Raw genomic sequence first — 18,643 nt, 5'->3', positions numbered from 1 at the left:
AGTGTATCTTATATCCATGTCTTACTGTTTGTTTAGTGTAAAACTAAGATGCTTTATGGATGCAGAGTTATAACACATGATAATGCATGACATGCAACTGCAGCCAAATAACAAATCCCCTGCATGGAATCGGTCCTATATTATAATCCCAGCAGCTCTGCTTCCTGTTGCCAATAACGTGCTGTATTATAGAAGTAAACATCCCCACTGAACAGAATATCTCAGTACTTCGAGACTAATGAGATTATCAGCCAGATGTATGTTAGTTCAATTTCAGATCTTATTAGAACACAAAAGTACATCAATGATACATTCAATAAACGTCTACTAGAAATGAATTAATATAAAATGCTTGCTTCATTAATTACTGTTTTATATATATATGTGTGTGTGTGTGTGTGTATATATATATATATATATATATATATATATATATATATGTTTTTTATGTAAATTTGCACCGTCCTATTTACTTTTGTACATTTATTTGCACATGCTTTTATTTTTCTGCTTTAAAGCATTTTATTTTGACATGAGGCTCTTGTTGTATTATGTGTCCATAATAAAAATAAAAAGCAAAATAAAATAAGTACAGTTCTTCAGGATGATGCATGCAAGTATAAAAGTCAGCGTGGTCATGATGAAGAATGGCTCCCCTAAGACTGTCAAATAAATGAGCAGCAAATGTCAGCGCTGTAGCTGCTCCAGGTGCTGTGAGCCCCTTCGGTATTTTAAAATGCAACAATCACAAATTTATATTGTGCAAAATCAACCATAACCCCTTTTCCTCACAAAAAAAAAATCTGTATCTGTAGTATCTGTGTGGCTATATACACAAAAAATAATTCAGTCGAAAGAATAAAAGTGTATTGCAGGAGTGTGAATGGTAACAACGGGAAAAAACGCAGAGCATTGTGCGCATTCATATGAACCTTTCCGTGCAGACTTCAGTGCATTCGTGTGAAGTAAGGAACATAAAGTTGTGACTGATGATTATTTATTGTAACGCAGGTTGGTCGGTGAAATATGCTGCAAACTCCTTAGCTGTAAACAGTGAGCAGGCCAGGAGAGCTTTTATGGAATACTTGTACCCGTGCTGCAGGAGGGTGACACCTCCTGATTTATGGCTGTATTTAGATAAGACGCCGCCGTAAATGGTTTCTAAATAGCGTCAAGGTCATGTAATGTAATGGGATAATGTTTTTAGGCGATGGCGATAAGATGATGTGTTTGGTGGGCGAGGAGCTACGCGAGGAAGAGGAAAAAAATGATAAAGCCAGTGCAGGCCTTCTCCTTCAGGTATGACGCGGACAGGCCGCTGATTCTGTGCGCCAAAAGTAGCACACAAAAAAATCCTCAAACGGGTCATTTACACTTCTCATTACTCTCTGACATTCACGTCATGTTATTACTGGAAAATAAGACGTGGATAAAAATCTGGTCAGGCCTTTTCACTCTGATAAAATAGTTCTAAACTTTGACATGTGACATAAGAAAATGGCCATTACGCCTTAAAGAAAATATTTTTAAAACCCTTAGATAATCTTTAAAGAAGGGCCGAAAAAGAAAAATAATTTCATGTTTTTAAAGCAACTATATTGATGCGTGAGCACGCTGGGGTAAAAACGAATAAAATGATGTCAATTTTACAATTTAGGCATAATTCTACCTTTTTTATTCGCCCATTCTTTTAAATGTTTAGCTGAACAAAAAGATAAAGTCTGCTTTATCTGATTATTTGGGATTATCATTAAAAACAGTCGAATTGTCTGAATTTCTGAGTTGGCAAATCTTATTTCTTTTTCTTTTTGAAATTTATACACACGTCTTTAAAAATTTACTTTTTATATTTTTTTTATTTTTTATTTAAATCTCTGACTCCATGTAGTCCAACCTGGAGTTGTTAATTCAAATATAAATGTAGATAATACAGTGCTGCTGCAAATCAGTGGCAGAAATTATTAAGCGTGTATGCCTTAAGAGACGTCAGTGCGTAAAGTTCGTGCGTAAACGCTTTCCAAAAGTAAAACAAGACTTTGAATCCTACAAAGATTTACAGATTTACAAAGTACTTTCTCCTGCAACATTTTCGGATAGCCGATAGTTGCTCCTTGTGCAGGGTCTTGAAATTATGGTGCATGTTTTCAGAAGCCTATCCAGACTCTCCTCCCATCCTGGGCGCTGCCCTCCATTGGCTGACTCCTTTCCACGCAGATATCCAAGTCATATAAACCTGGGGCCTCACACCTTCACCAGGGTCAAATTTCTTGGTCAAGTCAGAGCTGCCTCGTTTGGAAACGATTTCAAGAAGGAAACGCAAGTGGAGCCCTGCTCATCGCCGAGATTTCTTCTGTGGAATTTAAAACGTTTTTCTCGGCCTGGGCTGAAGCCGCGTTCAGAATGAATACGATGTGAAGGCGGTGGTTGTTTTTGTTTGACTTGTTAATAAATCCAGAGGAAGACGTATTCAAATCTTGAATGATTTCTTTTGGCTGCAGATCCCCGAGCAAAGATCGTTTTGGGGCGGCAGCAGAGAGAGGCCGAAGGGAAACACGGCAACGACCATATTTGCAATCCCGCTCAGCATGAACCTCATCGGGGGCTACCAGCATCACCACCACCTGATGCACGAACCTTTCCCTTTCGTCCAGCGGTGTCACCAGGATGCACCGTACTTCCAGAGCTGGGTGGTGAACCACGGCGAAGTGCCCCCCGATTTCCAGATTCAGGCGCCCTACCCAGCCGCGGAGCTGGGAGCGCCCGGAACGACGCACGATGCCCGGCTGGAAGGGCTCCAGGCCGGGATGGGAAAGAGGAGAGCGTCGGGGCCGAAGAAGGAGCGCCGGAGGACGGAAAGCATCAACACAGCGTTCGCCGAGCTCAGGGAGTGCATCCCCAACGTGCCGGCGGACACAAAACTGTCAAAAATCAAAACTTTACGCCTGGCGACCAGTTACATCGCTTATCTGATGGACGTCCTGGCCAAAGACTCCGGGGAGACGGAGGGCTTTAAAGCCGAAATTAAGAAATTTGAAAACCGGGATTTGAAACGAAAACGGGAGCTGGTAAGTTACGAGTGTCGAAGTGAAGTGCCGAATCAAAATAACCCCAACCCAAAGCATTTTTCTGGGATTCAGTAACATGTTAGTCAGTGTAAAAGCAGCTGTAGGCCTGAAAATTGTGAATGCTGAACGAAACAATTCAGCATGACCTTTCGGATTGAAGTACCGATAATGTTTAACCTGCAACCAAAGCCTTTATATCGCTTTATAATCAAATCAATTTATTTCATCGAATTTTTCCTTCAAATAGTTCCTAGTTATGAGTCCCAGTTGAAATATTGGCAAAATTATATTTTAAACCAACCCAACAAAATTTAAAAAAACAAAACAAAACATCCAACAAATTTGTGCCTGTAAACATTTATGACGTGTTAATTATAGTGAATGCATAATGTTTGCTAACAGTTTCTAATTGTAGATTTAGACTCAGATATTTAGGCTTGAATATGTGCACGCCTAAAATATTGATATGAATAACAAACAACAGTTATTATTATTTGTTATTAATTATATAGTCATAGTCGACAAAAAGTAAATGTCCTTTCCTTATTAGATATACAATAAAATGTTGTTTTAGACAAATGATAAAGTCTTTATCGTTTCTATGAATTTAAAAGATTACTAGTCAATATTGGGGTACGTGACAGGCAGTGCAGACTTTTAGTTTGATGCTCCGACCCAGGAGCTGACTTACTGTCAGTGAAATCCTCCAGTTTTCTTCAGATTACATGAGGACAAACTTAGACTCCAAATCCAGATTTATTTATAAAGCACATCTAAAAACAGAGTGCATCACACCAGACAAAGATTGGAATACAGATACATATGATGTGCGAAATAGCGCAAAAAGCTCAAATAAAATAAAAGCAAAGTGACACTGAGCTCTCTGTCCTGCTGATTATGTTGTGGTGTTTTGGTCTCCATCCTCATTCTCATCCTCCTCCCCCTCCTCCCACAGACCGACGGCCTGCCGGAGTCCTTAGGAGCCGAGAAGAAGGTGAAAGGCCGGACCGGGTGGCCGCAGCAGGTCTGGGCTCTGGAGCTGAACCAGTGATCTCCACTTCTCCACCCGAAAAAACCTCCTCAGAGACTCTGGATTCAAATCAGATTTAAAATAACACAAACCACTGAGTGAACCTAAGCACGTCGCTGTGGCCGTGCGGCGATGCGCAAAAAAAGAGCGAACTAAAGGACAACACGGGGATAAAAGGTGGAGGGACGGTGGAGAGTTCCAGGACAGACGTCTTCTTTTCTCGTGCCGTGGTTTCTAAGCCGATTCACAGATCCGACTGTAGGTGTTTGATATTTGTGGTATTTCTGCTTTGTTGATGTTTTCCACCCCTGCGGACCAGATGTCGCGATGGAGGGTGTCAAAAACACATCTGTCTCCCCTTAAATGTGTGTTTCCCTGACGTTGTCTTCCCAGTTAAAGGAAATGAAGCAAAAATAAATAAATTATAAGAAGGTGGAAGAAATCTTCAGTATGACGCCATTAAATTTAGATATGTTTAATTTGAATTTTGAGCTGCATAAGAATCATTTTTTATCTCGTTTCTGGCGTGATTTACATTTTTTTTTTCAGATCAGAGACACCGGTTCATTTCTCAATGTTAATAATTTATAGAGTTTTGTCAAACCAGGAAGCAGTTATAACTTTCAGTTTTGTGCGTGTTGGCGTATATTTTTCTTCCTTTTTTCTTTAAAAAAATGAATATTTCATTTCTTACCCTAAACTTACTGTACTTAATTTACTTAATGCTGACACAAAAACGTGTACAAAATAGGACTAGAGAATAATTTACATGTCAAAAATAAAATTAAAATGTTAACTTTTAAATCAGGGATCGAGTAAGTACTAAAAAAAATCGGACGATTTTTATAGATGTCTGGCTTCTAAAGATACAATCAAATAAACGGAAGCCGGAAGAAACACACCATGAAAGGGGGGACACGTTTTTGTTTATCACTGTTCCATCCCGCTGTATTATTTCATTTTCAGGTATTTTCGTCCACAGTAGGTTTTCCCCAGCTCAATTATCTCCCAACAGACCCTGTGTGTGTGTGTGCGTGAACTCTCCGGGCTGTTGTTTCGCGTAGGAATCGTATTGAATTTACTGAATCTACCTCAAATACTCTACACGATGTCACTGTCCGCTGGGAGAAGACACCGACTGTTCAGTTAACGCAACTTTATTCACCCCGTCATGTAAAACTTAAAAAACAAAACAAAATCAAAAGACCCAAAAGGATAAAAGTTTATTAATGTGCGCAGTGGTGATGGAAATGTGCATTAGATGTGAAATTATATGTATATATATATATATATATATATATATATATATATATATATATATATATATATATATATATATATATATATATATATATATATGTGTATATATATATATATATATATATATATATATATAGATATAGATATATATATATAGATATATATATATATATATATATATATACATATATAGATATAGTTCCGTAAATAAATGATTATTTTAAGACACTAGCTGTGTGTGGTGAAAGTGTTTTTTTCCCCATCATGTTTAAAATTATTATCATTATTATTATTATTGTTACGCATTGCTTGGTCCCAAGTAAAAAAACAAAAAACGAAAAACAAAAAGCAAAAAAAACTAAATCTTGATATGGACAATAAAGTTGTTTTTTTTTTCGAACAGCAGGAAATTTATTTTTACATTTATTTAAAATTTAATATTTCTCATTCCTTTTTTTTTTTAAATCTTACTTTTACTCATTTTTTTCCCCAACTGAGTTTGTTTCACCAACAGAAGTTATATGTAGGCCCACATCTAAATGATCCATTTGTTAATGGTTTTCTGGTATGTTTTAAATCTACATATAATTTGAAATAACATAAAAAGCGCTATCATGTAAACCGGATGCTGTTCAACAAATTCATTACTTTGAAAATGTAACGCTGTCCTTATCCTTTAAATAATTTCCACAGGTTGACAGTCTGCTGTTCTCCACAGTTTCCTTCATATTATTTATTTATTTATTTATCATTCTTTTGCAAAAAGCTAAATAAAAGAACAGCGTGAAGTAAGTGTTGTTTCCAAATGTAAGACAAAAAAAAAATCAATGCACTGCTGTCGCGCTACAGTAGCAACAGTGACGCCTTGTGGTCGATGGGCGTCATTGTAAAAATACAGCATGAGGAAACTGCAACTTTTAACCAAGTAAAAGAAAACTTTTTCTTCATCTTTAAATATAGTGTGGAGGAAAACATGTAGGACAAAGTCAAGGCCTCTGAATCTCCAGTGTATTTCGTTTAAAAAATAAAAATACAGTGCCAATATCTGTTAGAAAGCATTAAATGAAGAGCTCCAATACAGTTTAAACATCATAGTCCTAATAAACTTAAAATACTTTGATGCTAAAGTACTATAAGAACTTATCATATAGGATCATACATTAAACCACTGAAGCATAATGTGTATATAACTTTATTTAAAAATATTATCTCCAGCTGTCCAGCAATGCATTACTTACACGTTCTGCTTCATATCTAGTGATAGAGCATAAGGTATTTCTAGATTGTACTTTTTAAAATAAGTGGCATGGAGTACAAAGTATAATCTTTACATAGAAAACACTTAAAGCACATCGCTGGTTCTATTGTATAATTAGTCTGGTGTTATTGACCTCTGGTCACATCATGTTAAAAGAGCAGAGATGAGGCTTTTTCTTCTTCCTGTACAATACATTTATTTATATTAATAGGAGCAACAAGCAGTCATACTTAAATATGTTTCTTTTTCCTAATACAACAATTAGGTTAACGTGGCATGACCTACACATTAATAAAGATGGATGTTACCTACTTGACACTAACAAACCTACAAGCAAAATTTAAAATGTGACACTTAAAAAAAGAGAGCGAGGGAGAGAGAAAAGGACAAAACTGACACAAATCGTGAGCACAATTATCCAAAGTGCACATACGAGCCGTGCCTCCGCCACCATAAAAGACAAAGAGGATGTGTCTGTAAAACAGCAAAGATGTCCGTCACCTGGAGGTTGCAGCAGTGCTTTAAAATTTTTTAAATAAACTTATAGGTCGTCAGCAGCGCGTTTGCTTTATCACATTAAGTGTTTTTAAACACATCAACAGGTGGTTAACGGTGGCTAGCAACCCAACAGCTCCCACTCATTTCCCATCACTTCAGGCAGCTTAAAAAAACAACAGAAGGGAAAAAACAAAAGAAACTGAACAAAAGTTAAAAAAATAAACAAAAAGCCAAACGTATTATTTCTTCTGCTTTAAATGTAAATAACTGGTACTATACAGAGAAAAAAACATGTTGCTGTTTGATGCCGTTTTACTGCCAAATGAATCGTGTTGGACTGAAGCAGCAGCAGGTTTACCACTATGAAAAGGGTTTTTTTTTTTAAGTTTTTAAAATTTTAAATCTCACCCGCCGATACGGAAGAAGGGTATCCACATGTACCACATATTCAAAATTGGGAACAAAAGAAGAACATTAATTTTTTTCTCCCACTTTCACCAGGCTAACCTGTCAGCCCACTTTGGAGGAATGAAATTAAGAGCAGAGATTTTATCCGCTGTAAACACCGTCGGATGGCAGCACAATACAGCCCGACCATTCATGCAGGCACAGCTTTCACTTAATGTGGAAGGAAAAAAAAGAAAATAGAAATGATGTATGCAACCAGACACAACCTTTGAACAACTTGTGGAATTAAGGCTGAACTAAAGCTTACTTAAATTTAAAGTGGGTTACAGAAATAAAGAAATCAGCATGTGTATGTTCACAGGTACAAAAGAAAAAGAAAAAAAAAAGAAACCACTAACAAATAGAAGACTGAGTCACAATGTATCACATCCTTACTCGGTTCTTCTTCTTTTAATGTTTTACACATCATTTATAATCATCATCTTCACCATTTGCAGCTTTTAAGGAGTGAACCTGAGCCTTAATGTTCTGGCTGTGACTTCAGACCAGGGTGGCATTTCTTTTCCAACAGTCACGTATGAAGAAAGAAGGAAAACCAAAAATTAAAATCCCACTTATCATCGCATCATTCAGCTCCATCTCGCAGTCCCGTTTGGCACAAGCATTCCTCACTGTGAGCGTGTTTAACAGTCAACTTGGCAAAGAAAACCAAAATTACCAAAAGTTGTTTTGTTATCTTTTTGACTCTTAAGGCAGGATACTGCATTCAGCTAAGTCGCTTGAGTCGGACGCTGTTCTTTTGTACATATAGACACAGTTGTGTTACAGTATGACGACATAAAACTCTGCAGAGTGAGTCCTGGTAATCAGCAGTCTTTATGGTCCTGGCTTTCGTAAATCAGGGAATACCTTGGAGAGGGCCAAGTCAAAAGGGAGAGACTGCATTTCTGTGAAGAGGGCCAAAAAGCCAAAATGAACTCATCTCACCCTGGATTTCTGTTTTGAGTCCTTTAAGGACAACAGCAGTTCATGTCCTGTTCTCAGAGGGGAGTAGGAGGGTGCAGAGGAGCTGTTACTGAAGTCCAGGTCTTGTCTGTAGCTACAGTTGTTGTTGTGGTGGTTGTAGCTGCCGCTGTGATTGTTGTGGGGGAAGTTTAGTCCAGCGGTTTGCCACCGTCCCCTTTCTGGTCCAAGCGGCTCTTGCTGCTCTTCACCATGTAAATAAAGTAGGTCAGCGTCTCCTTCTCGTTCACCGGAATATTCCGGAAGTGACGGCTCACCGTCTGCAGAAGGGAGAGAAACAGGGAAGCGGTTAAAAGAAAAGCGATATACATCGTTTGTTTCAGGGTTGGTAAGAGAAAAGACTGAGACTGCATACCTGACTGCTGAAATCTTCCTTCACACCATTAAATTAAATCCCCAGAAAGAAATCTGGATCCAGATTAGTTTGTGATATTTGTAAATGAGAACATGGAGACACGGTTTCTCATTTTTCCGCAATTGTGAAAAATTAAACTTTTCCATATCTTGCACTGGTTTCCCAAGTTTTCCTAGAGCCAGATTTGGAGAAACTTTAAAAGTTGGCCCCTCCTCTGATATGATGTTTATATGACTCAGCCACATGATAATGAGCAGCTTTTTTGGGAGTTATTATTGGAGAAATGCTCTGTTGTTGTCCAAAAAATGAGAGTGACTTTATACTTCTTCAAAAAGCAACCCCGTGATTCCTCTTAATCAGCTTTGACTAATAAGTTGTTTAAAACTATGTAAACACACCTCTTACAAACATTAACTAAAGTCTCTACGCCGGTTCTACAGGCCAGAAAAGAAAATTCCCCAGAAAAACTCTGGAATTGAGAGAAGACCCAAAACCACCTGTGAGACCGCCTCACACCTAGCTGCTCACACCTGAAGAAACTTGGATTATATGATTAATAAACTGACTGACTTAAGAATATTTAATGATGCACAGGTGCCCTCTGGACACCTACAATCCTTGCTTTAAGAAGAGTTGGTGCTTTTAACCTCTTTTTGGTTATTCATTTGCACAGAGGGCCAAGTGATGCATCAATCAAAAGCAAATGGAGTTGAATTTATAGCTCAGGGAACAAAAACATTTTACAGAGTGAAAACAACAGTACAGTGCAAAGCTGGCTCCAGTCAATTTATAATTACTGGAAATAGTCCTTGCGGTGTCTGCACTGAAAGCATCGATCACCAAAAGCACCGGGCCTAAACTAAACCCTGAAAAATAGCCATTTGTGTTCTTTACCTCGACTTTTACAGAGCCAAACATCCTCTGCACAGCCTCTCACATTGCTATGGTTCTCCTGAACACGGCTGAACACAGGACAGCTGTAACTGGTTGTGGGGCTGTTGACTGGTGTTTTATTAATGATGTGGTAGGCTCATTAATAGGAGGGTTTGAATGTGACTAAAAGCCTGGGGAAACATCCAACTTACAGCCCAGTTTGATTTCATTCATTCCCACTGTTAGCCCAACACCACATCCGACCCCAGCTGACCCCATCTCAGGATGACCGGGAGCACAAAGCACAGAAGGTAATTATAAGGATGAGGGCGGAGCTGGCTGCACCGAGTCCACCTGTCGATTTGGGAAATCAGTCTAACAATTTCCCATTACAGCTGAATGGGAGCACCAACACTTCCTATATCACAGTATACACTAATGAGAGCAGCTCAGTGATCAACATTCCCAAAGAAATCTTTAAGGAGCACTTTAGTAAAAATTCAATATAAGAAAGAAAAATTAGTGAGATGTACTGGATTTAAAAACCCAAATCCACTCTCACGGTAGTCTCACTGATGAAAGCGTTAGGGTACATAACACCCTAAATGAAAAGGATCAGTTCTGCTGTTACCTCTGCTAGCTGGGCCTTGTTGAGGCCGGGCCTGGTCTGGAGCTTGTAGTGTCGCTTGTAGCGTCTCAACGTGTTCACTTGCAGCTGGAAAAGGTCCACCTGAAATCACCAAGAGAAGCAGGGACTCAGTGAGTCGGTTCAAAGTGATGAGCTTTTTTTTTTTTTTTTTTTAAATCCTGCTTTCCATGATTTATGCAAGGCTCCCAGTGGCTTCTGCCTCTTTTTCAGCTTTTAAAGGAGCTGAAACTTTAATGATGCGCAGAGAGAAAGTGGGTCAATGCAGCATGAAAATACATGAAAACAAGTAAATCTGGAACAGACTGATTTTTCTTAAAGAAGGAAATTGTGGCAATCCAAACGTGGTCTGAGCTTAGTGCTGCCTTCTCAAATATGGCTGCACTGGGGAACAGAGAAACATCCACTGTGGGGTTTCAAGCAGTTTAAATGTATCATTACAGGCCACGAGGGGTGCTGTTGAGCACAATGAGAGGGGACCCTTACTAACTGTGAACCCACAGCTCTCATTACACAACCCAAAAGTTAATACAGGATAAATATTACCCATCCACACCAAGCTCTCTTCAACAGGACAAACCTCATGGCACACACTATCAACTGCATGCTGGGTAATGCTAGCTAGCCAGGTGGAATAACAACCAATGAGAGCAGAGATGTCCCAAAATAACCAAATTTTTATTATTTAATGTTATTTTATTTTTATAAAGGTAAAACTTATTTCGCTTTGGCTCAGAAAGCTCCACCCACACTGTGACAAGGAATCAGGTGAGGCAAAGAAAAAGACTTAGGTGTTTTTACCCAGAGAGAAATAAAGTTTGTTTAAAGGTTCACTTTAAAACTGCTGCACAAACATTAACGAGCCATATGTAAGCATTTAATTTTGCTTAACAGAAGTGATTCTTTTTTCAATTATAACTTTAAAAAGGTACTATCTATTATATGTGCTTCTGACAAAAAAGTAACATATTGTAAACAATATAGTGACATACACAAAGCCACTTGAATCTTAATGAAAACAGTGATACTAATTTGTGGTCACACCATCCAGCCTTATGTGAGTGATTAACACATTCACCTTAGATGGAAATCTTTGGTTTGAGAGACAAACAGAGGCTCAGGGGAGCTAGCATACTCCTGCCAATCCCTTCCACTCTCTAACTGATGCCTAAAAAACTGGGAGTTTATAAACAATATTAAAGGGCTCCCTGCTTGCAAAGCTCAGTGCCAATCATGTTATTAAATAAATGGAGCTGTTGAAGTCAAAAAGAGACAATCTGACTGAGGCAGCAAGACAGGGAAACGCCTCCATATGGCTGCAACGGAGCAGGAAGAATTGCTGCAAACACAGAGGGCAATGTTCATAAAGTATGCAAAGCAACATCTGGATAAACCAGAGTTCTTCTGGGGACGAGTGCTGATGTGGATAAATTATAACTGAGGGTTTTTTTTTTTAAATCAAGCTTAGAATGTTTGCAGAACTGATGTATACGTCGCAAAGTCAGTAAAGAAAGTGAAACTAAAACTAGTGCAGGGAAATCATCCAAAGCATTCCTCAAAGTTCACCATGGACTGCTTAGAGAAACAAAACAAGCCAAGCTTTTAAACATGAGGTACGTGGAAAACATCGAAAGCAAGGAAAGAAACTTGAATACTTGGACAACAGAGCTTCAGCATCATTATAATGATTAACGTTTCACTCCCTGTTACCTCGGGCACCTCCACATCATGATCTGGGGATTCCCCTCCATCATCGCTGGTCTTCCTCTTCCTCTTGTTGCGAACGCTCTGAATGAAATTCTTGTGAAAGTCACAGATGTAGAGATGTCGCACCTGTGGGAAAAGATGGGAGAATTCCATTAATGCAAAGCTTTTGGTTCACCAGTCTCACTGGTCATTTCCAGATTGTTTAATACAGTTTTTCAAAATTATTCTCAAGCTTCTGCTTTTGTCAACCAAAACAACACTTCTGTTTTTGCCGTTCTACTTTAAGCCTCTTGTTTGCAGCCATGCAGAAATCATCCAAAATGTGTCACTCAAAACAGGAAGTGTCTCATTAAAGACCTCCACACTGAAACTGTGACTCTACGCTCTGCTCGTCTTCCATGTGTTGTCTCAGCTGAAAGCCTCTAACGCAACAATCCCTGTATCTTTGTGTGATCATAAACACGTAGCTCCTCGAGGCCACACTTTCACTGTATGACGTGTCACTCGAGTCCCTGCATGTCATGAATAAACTAGGAGAGCTAACACACAAACACAAATGAATAGAAGCTCATTCCCTGAGCTGACACGTGGGTGTAACAAATCACCAACATGCCGACGGCCACCACTTTCTAGGAAACACACAGGACACAAACGAGAGTGGACGCAGTGAGGAGCAAAGCATGCAGAGTGGCTTAATGCAGCAACAGCAGACACCTGTACACTGGTGGATATGACACTGCTGTGCATAACGGGGCAAAACTGGGGCCCGTAGGTTCTTCTTAATCTTTTTCAGTGTTGTGGACAAACTGCACAGCAGATCACACAAGGATGCTATGTAAACCTGCCATATGTTTGTGTTATTCAGCAGCTGCTGTAATGCCAACACCATTCATGAGCTGCTCATTCGCCAACTGTTTGAACCAAAGTGTTTCTCAAAGTGTGAGGGAATCTGACTAAAAGGAAGAATATACACAGTCTCATTTCTGTAATGAAAATAAAAGAGTTTGCCATTGTTATTACTGGAATTTCACTTTGATCCAGATTTGCTGTTTTTGTTAATAACTGATAAAACTTTCTCCAGCTTTTAAAGTGGGGCATACTCAAAAGCTTGACTGCGTTCTCTTCAAATGTGCCAATCTGCTGATTTTCTCCATTTTGTCACTCGGTTAGATGACCCTTTTTTGTTTGGTTTGAAAATGTCGCTCGGGGCTACAGAATGCTTTTGTTTTTGTTCCCAGACACAGTAAACAAAACCGGTGTTTGTGGAACTACAAGGCAGCCTGTCAGCCCCAACAATATTGAGTTTCAGTGGTCATATTCCCAGACATCTTTGTGCAAAAAATTGACAAAACTGGGGCTGGGAACAGTTGCCCTCTCAAAGTATGAGGCCCTCACTATGGCCTGAGGCACTTTTACTTTAACGATGTCGTTGATATATTATGGACCCTACAATTTTTATTGATTATACTGGTGCTGTAACAACAATTTCCCAATAATTTCAATTAAGTATCTACCTATAATGTCTGCTCACTCCGAGTAAAGTGCTGTCTGTTGCTAAATACTGTGAGATGTTATCATAACTGCCAGGACTAATAAAGCAAAATATGAAAAGAGAACTTCTAAAAAAGTCTCTGCTTCACGTCTCAACAAGTGTCTCTCACTGTGGGCTCACACAGACCACGTGATAACTGCTGGCACAATCAGCTGTAATAAATGCGTATCAGACAGCGCGTGCCATTAAATAACTGCCATAAAAGAAGCCAAGTCGCTGCAAAGCTCTTCAGCAGACACACGGTAACTTTAACAATTGTCGACAGCCGGCATTAAAACTCGACTGTTGCTATAACTGGACTGACATTTAGCAACTCGTTAAGCTTCCCTGGCAACAGCCATTTTATGAGCAGCGGCGGGGGCGTGTTGGAGAAAACTGTTGCGACGACAGAAAGCTCTGAGTTCGGGACACTGCTATCCCACACGACGCTCAAGTAACGAGCACAGCTAACGTTAGCATGACAGCTAAATCTCTCAGCAAGCAGGACCACCACAGTCTGCTAACTTTACCTCCAGCAGGACTGGAAAGCTCTGTGGTCACAATAACTGACGCTAGCCGGCTAACTAGCATTAGCTGACAGCTGTTCAGATTCCACTAACTTTCAGCCATCCCCCGCACTCTGTTCAAGACTTTAAAAAACGCAATAACATGCTTTGTCTTACACTCTTGTCGATGTCCAGTTTGAGCTTCTTCTGTGATATGCTCTTCTGGATTCTCTTGCTGAAGGAGGCGTTTCCAGCAGACCGGCCGCAGCGTTCTCCGTCCTCGATCAGGCAGCAGCTCTGACCGTAAAACGGCGGAGCAGGCGGTCCGTCGTGGCTATCTTCCTCTGTGCTGAACCCATTCATTCTGTACTTGTGGCGATGTGCCTGCTTTAACCTCAACGATTAAAAAAAGGAGCGCCAACAAAAAACAAACAGCGTCAGGTGGGACACTTAGTCTCCTGTTCACCCGTTGCCCTTTTATGAAAGACAATTCTGGCAACGTTAGCTAGCGAGCTACCTTGGCTAAGTGGCTACAGCGTAAATTTAACAGCCTCTGATGTTTTGATGCCGACTTGCAAGTTATTTAAAAACACGATCGCTCCCATAGGTTGAAGACATATTCGTATATATCTCCGGCAGACTGGCGCCGTCAGTCTCCGCTTACACTGGCTAGCTCCTGTGCTAGCGGTGCAGCAAGGTGGATGAGCTGCCGCTGATGCAGGAATTCCTTCGGTGAGACCGCCGCAGTTCGTCCCTGTAACCAGCCGTCGCTTCTGCGCGTACGACAACAACCTATCTGCAACTCTGAGCTATAAAAACACTGGCGGCTATAGCTTTCTAACCAACTTTGACTAAATTACACATTTAACGACGTGCACCTCTAACGATCACGGCACTCTTTCAGAAGAGATCCTACAATGGAACATGCTCTGTCTATGGGGCGGAAGTTCCCATACTGAGCGCCCATTGGCTCATTTCGTACAAAGGCGGGCTTAATGTACAAAAAGTGACATTTCCATTGGCTCTAACCAACTTCAATTTTGCAGTCCAGTTCTTCCTGTATCGTTCGGCGTCAGATGTTTTCTACCATGAATCGGAGTTAAAGGTGGCGTTGCTGCCAGTTAAAGGGGCTTTTGACGACACGGCACACTTTCGAAATCAGTTTTTCTTTAATAATGTTAAAGTTTTATTGATTTTTGACGAGTCACCACTTCTATCAGACGAAGTGAGTGTATGCGAAATTGAAGGGGGAACCCCACTTTCGTTAAGTCTGGCTTTGAATCGTTTGCGTTTTTTGGATTCGTGATACGAAGGAGACATTGTTACTAATTTGCATATCGTCACAGTTACTCGTTTACCGCTTCAAACAAACCCTCCACGTCAATGTTAACAGACTGCTTTGTAGCCGCGTGCTCTCGGGAGCTTAAACAGCATTTAAGCTACATGAGGACAGAACGAGGACAGAATTGTTCGCATCAACACGGTGCAGTTCCACCATTGACCGCTCGAGGGAGACAAAACCTCACAAATGAATAAAAACCTGAGGAACAACAGATTGCTTCACATGCCGTGCCTTGATTTGGGCTACATAGGCCAAAGGTTTTGACTGCTCATCATTCATTATTTTGGTAACATCTCAAGTAATATAACTCTGACTTGACTGTCAAGGATATAAAGCCATTTTAGTGACTAAAAATGTTGGGTTTTATAGTTCAATGGCCCTGTATGTGTTTTCTTTATTTCTAGCCATCCATCCATTTTTCTTCGCAGGGTACTGGAGCCTAACCCTGCTGTCACAGGGTGAAAGCCAGGGTACACCCTGGAGAGGTCGCCAGTCTGTCACAGGGCTAACACAGAGAGTCAGGCGTTCACGTTCATATTCAGATCTATTTAGAATCACCAATTAATCTAACCCATTCAGCCAAACCACATACATGTTTGTATGGAAAGAGGCTGGAGTAACCGGTGATGACACATTCAAATACTTGAAAGGCCCCAGCTGACAGGTGAATTCCAGCCCACAATTTTTTTGCTGTGAGGCATCAGTGCTGCCCACCATTCTTTATCTGTGACTGATATCCTCAAATGTTCACATGCAATTCATTGTGGTTTTCTTTTGCAAAAAGGAGTTGTGTCAAGCGTGGGCTAGTTTCAGTTCAGCTTTATTTATATAGTACCAAATCACAGCAGCAGTCACTTCAAGTTACTTTCTAAGGTATACTGACTTCTTGTTCAAGTACAGGTTATTCCCAGATCCTAACTTTATCCTAACTTTTAATCCAACTCTGTCATGACATCTATTGTGTCTTATTGCCATCATTTTTCAAATGCCACACCACATGTTGGACCGCTGTAAAGTCCATTGTTATCTTCAGTTAAAAGTTGAAAATTACTGAAAAAACTGTTGTTCAGAGTCTGCTCTTAACCTACTTATGTCACAGGATCATAACATGGTTATTATGCTTCATCCATATGTAACTGTTGATCATTGCTGTTGGCTGTACCTAGGTATAGGTTAAAGACAAGAAGAGAGGTTGTGTCTTCCAACTTGTTGAATTCTCTTCAATTGGACTTAACATCTGTGGACACTGCTGATACCTTAAAAAAGAAGCTTAGCACCCCCCTGTGCAGGATTATCTTTAATAAGTTTTATCCATTTATATTGTTTCAGTTGTGGCACGTTATGACTATTGCTTTAGATAAGAGCTATAAAAGTACATTTTACTTACTTATGCTGACATTTCATTGTGTAATTGTATATAGTTATATTTTCTAATATTATTCTTGTAGAAACGACTTGGATGTGTTTGACAGTAGATTAAATTGTGCTTAAGGCAACTGCAGAGCAAGAAGAAATCAAGATTCTTTAGCAAAAAGAAGAAGCAAAATCAATTGTGCTCATTCACTAAAAGGGAAAACCATTATTCAGCAGGAAAAAACTTTATTCAGCCTTATATTAGTATTTTACAATGTGTTATTGCATTATTGATTCTGTTTTAATATTATAGTCATTGGTACAAATTAGATACTTGCTTCTAGGAAATTTTTTTATATTGTTTTTTTTTTAAATTCTCATAATATTATGAACTTGTACAGGTGTCGTGTAATAAACCTTTATGTGGCTGTCGACTAAACCTAGCTGAGTAAAATAAAGTCCAATAATTGTAGTATGTGCACCTTTGAAATAAAGTTGAGTCCAAAGAAGAAGAAAAATCAAACTCTATAGCCGCCACACAACATCTGTGCATGTTTTTGGGGCCATTTTATGCCCGTTGCTGGTCAATATGATAAGAAAAGATAAATACACATTAAAGTATGCTTTCAGTCCGTCTGTTGCTTCAACCTAACCTCAACCCCGCACACAAAACCAGTTTCACCAGGTCTGGTGTGGAAGAACTTTACTTACCTGCACAGAGCCTCTGATCACAACCTTATTCATCACCTTCAGGTTAAACTGGAACACCAACCATGAGCCAGACCTCGCTACCAACAAGAGCTGCAGACCTGACTAATGGTGCTGTAGCTGAGCGTGGACAAATAGCTGCAGCCAGTTCCCAAAATTATAACAGGCTGGGCTGGCCACACTGGGAGCTGTTAATGCTGTAAATGTGAATCTGTTTGTACTCCGTTGCTTTGCTGATGATGTTCTTTGTTGTCATATGTTTAATGTGATATTTACTCTCATGTGCAAACATCCCGCATGAAGAGGTAGGAAATGACTGAGAGAAGGGGCGCCATATCTAAAATATGAAAAGGAGTAAAAACAACTGAATTTCCTTTTTTTTTTTTTTTTTTTTTTTTTTAGAAAAGCGGCAGATGATAGCGCGCCGAAACTTAGCAGCTTTTTCACTTTGCAATTTAGAGGTTTATATCATCAGGGAACTGGCTCTCAGAGGCAATAACATGTAAAGTGGTCTCTCAGTGTATTCAAGTTGTCCCGACACCTCTCTATCCGAGCCGGTGTGACAAGTTGAGCGTTATATGACATCCCATGAGACGCGTGAAAATGGGCACGCTGTGGAGCAGCGTTCAGTGAATAACTGCTACCTAAAAGCTATCCCAGCTTCTGCGTTGACAGATGAAATGATTATGAAGTTAAGATTTTGTGTGTGTTTTAACATCATCAGTCACAGAGATGATTAAAGTCATTAAAGAAAAAAAAAGCACGGTAAGAGAGGCAAAACACAAAAGCTCAGGGCCGGGGAAGATACCCAGCGATTTATTTAGAGAGGAGATGATTATGGTTTGAATGAGTCACTTCTCCTTGAGTTAAGCAAATACAGGGATTACAAAGAAAGAGAAAAATCTGTGCCAAATCCATTCAGGATTTGGAGTTGGAAGTAGGTAAAGTTATACAGACTGAAAGGTATTACCAAGGAGTTCAGTAAAGATCGGGTAAATTAAAACATCTGTCTTTAAAAGCAAAAAAATAGTTTTTTTCAAGTACTGTTTGAAGATGGAGGAAACTAGCACATCTACTCAG

At 39.6% G+C, this 18,643-nt stretch overlaps 2 protein-coding genes across 3 annotated transcripts; one reads left to right on the top strand and one right to left on the bottom strand.

Annotated features, from left to right (window-relative positions):
* The first annotated feature begins 2,585 nt into the window (after positions 1-2,585).
* On the top strand, positions 2,586-4,116 carry LOC134637479 (heart- and neural crest derivatives-expressed protein 1-like). Of its 2 annotated transcripts, none has more exons than XM_063487914.1 (2): positions 2,586-3,065; positions 4,021-4,116. In XM_063487914.1, the coding sequence occupies exons 1-2, from the start codon at positions 2,586-2,588 to the stop codon at positions 4,114-4,116; spliced, it is 576 nt and encodes a 191-aa protein (XP_063343984.1). The 2 variants fall into 2 exon arrangements, with proteins under 2 accessions (XP_063343984.1, XP_063343983.1); XM_063487913.1 differs by having other exon boundaries at positions 2,586-3,089.
* A 2,421-nt stretch (positions 4,117-6,537) lies between these two features.
* sap30l (sap30-like) lies at positions 6,538-15,092 on the bottom strand. Its single transcript, XM_063487930.1, has 4 exons — positions 14,338-15,092; positions 12,127-12,249; positions 10,402-10,500; positions 6,538-8,802 (listed from the first exon to the last, which is right to left on the bottom strand). The coding sequence occupies exons 1-4, from the start codon at positions 14,521-14,523 to the stop codon at positions 8,674-8,676; spliced, it is 537 nt and encodes a 178-aa protein (XP_063344000.1). The 5' UTR covers positions 14,524-15,092; the 3' UTR covers positions 6,538-8,673.
* Between the last annotated feature and the right edge of the window lie 3,551 nt (positions 15,093-18,643).

This window comes from Pelmatolapia mariae, linkage group LG10_11 (assembly GCF_036321145.2).
Source record: "Pelmatolapia mariae isolate MD_Pm_ZW linkage group LG10_11, Pm_UMD_F_2, whole genome shotgun sequence".
In the NCBI taxonomy this organism is placed as follows: domain Eukaryota; kingdom Metazoa; phylum Chordata; class Actinopteri; order Cichliformes; family Cichlidae; genus Pelmatolapia; species Pelmatolapia mariae.
This window is presented reverse-complemented; position numbering and strand designations above follow the sequence as displayed.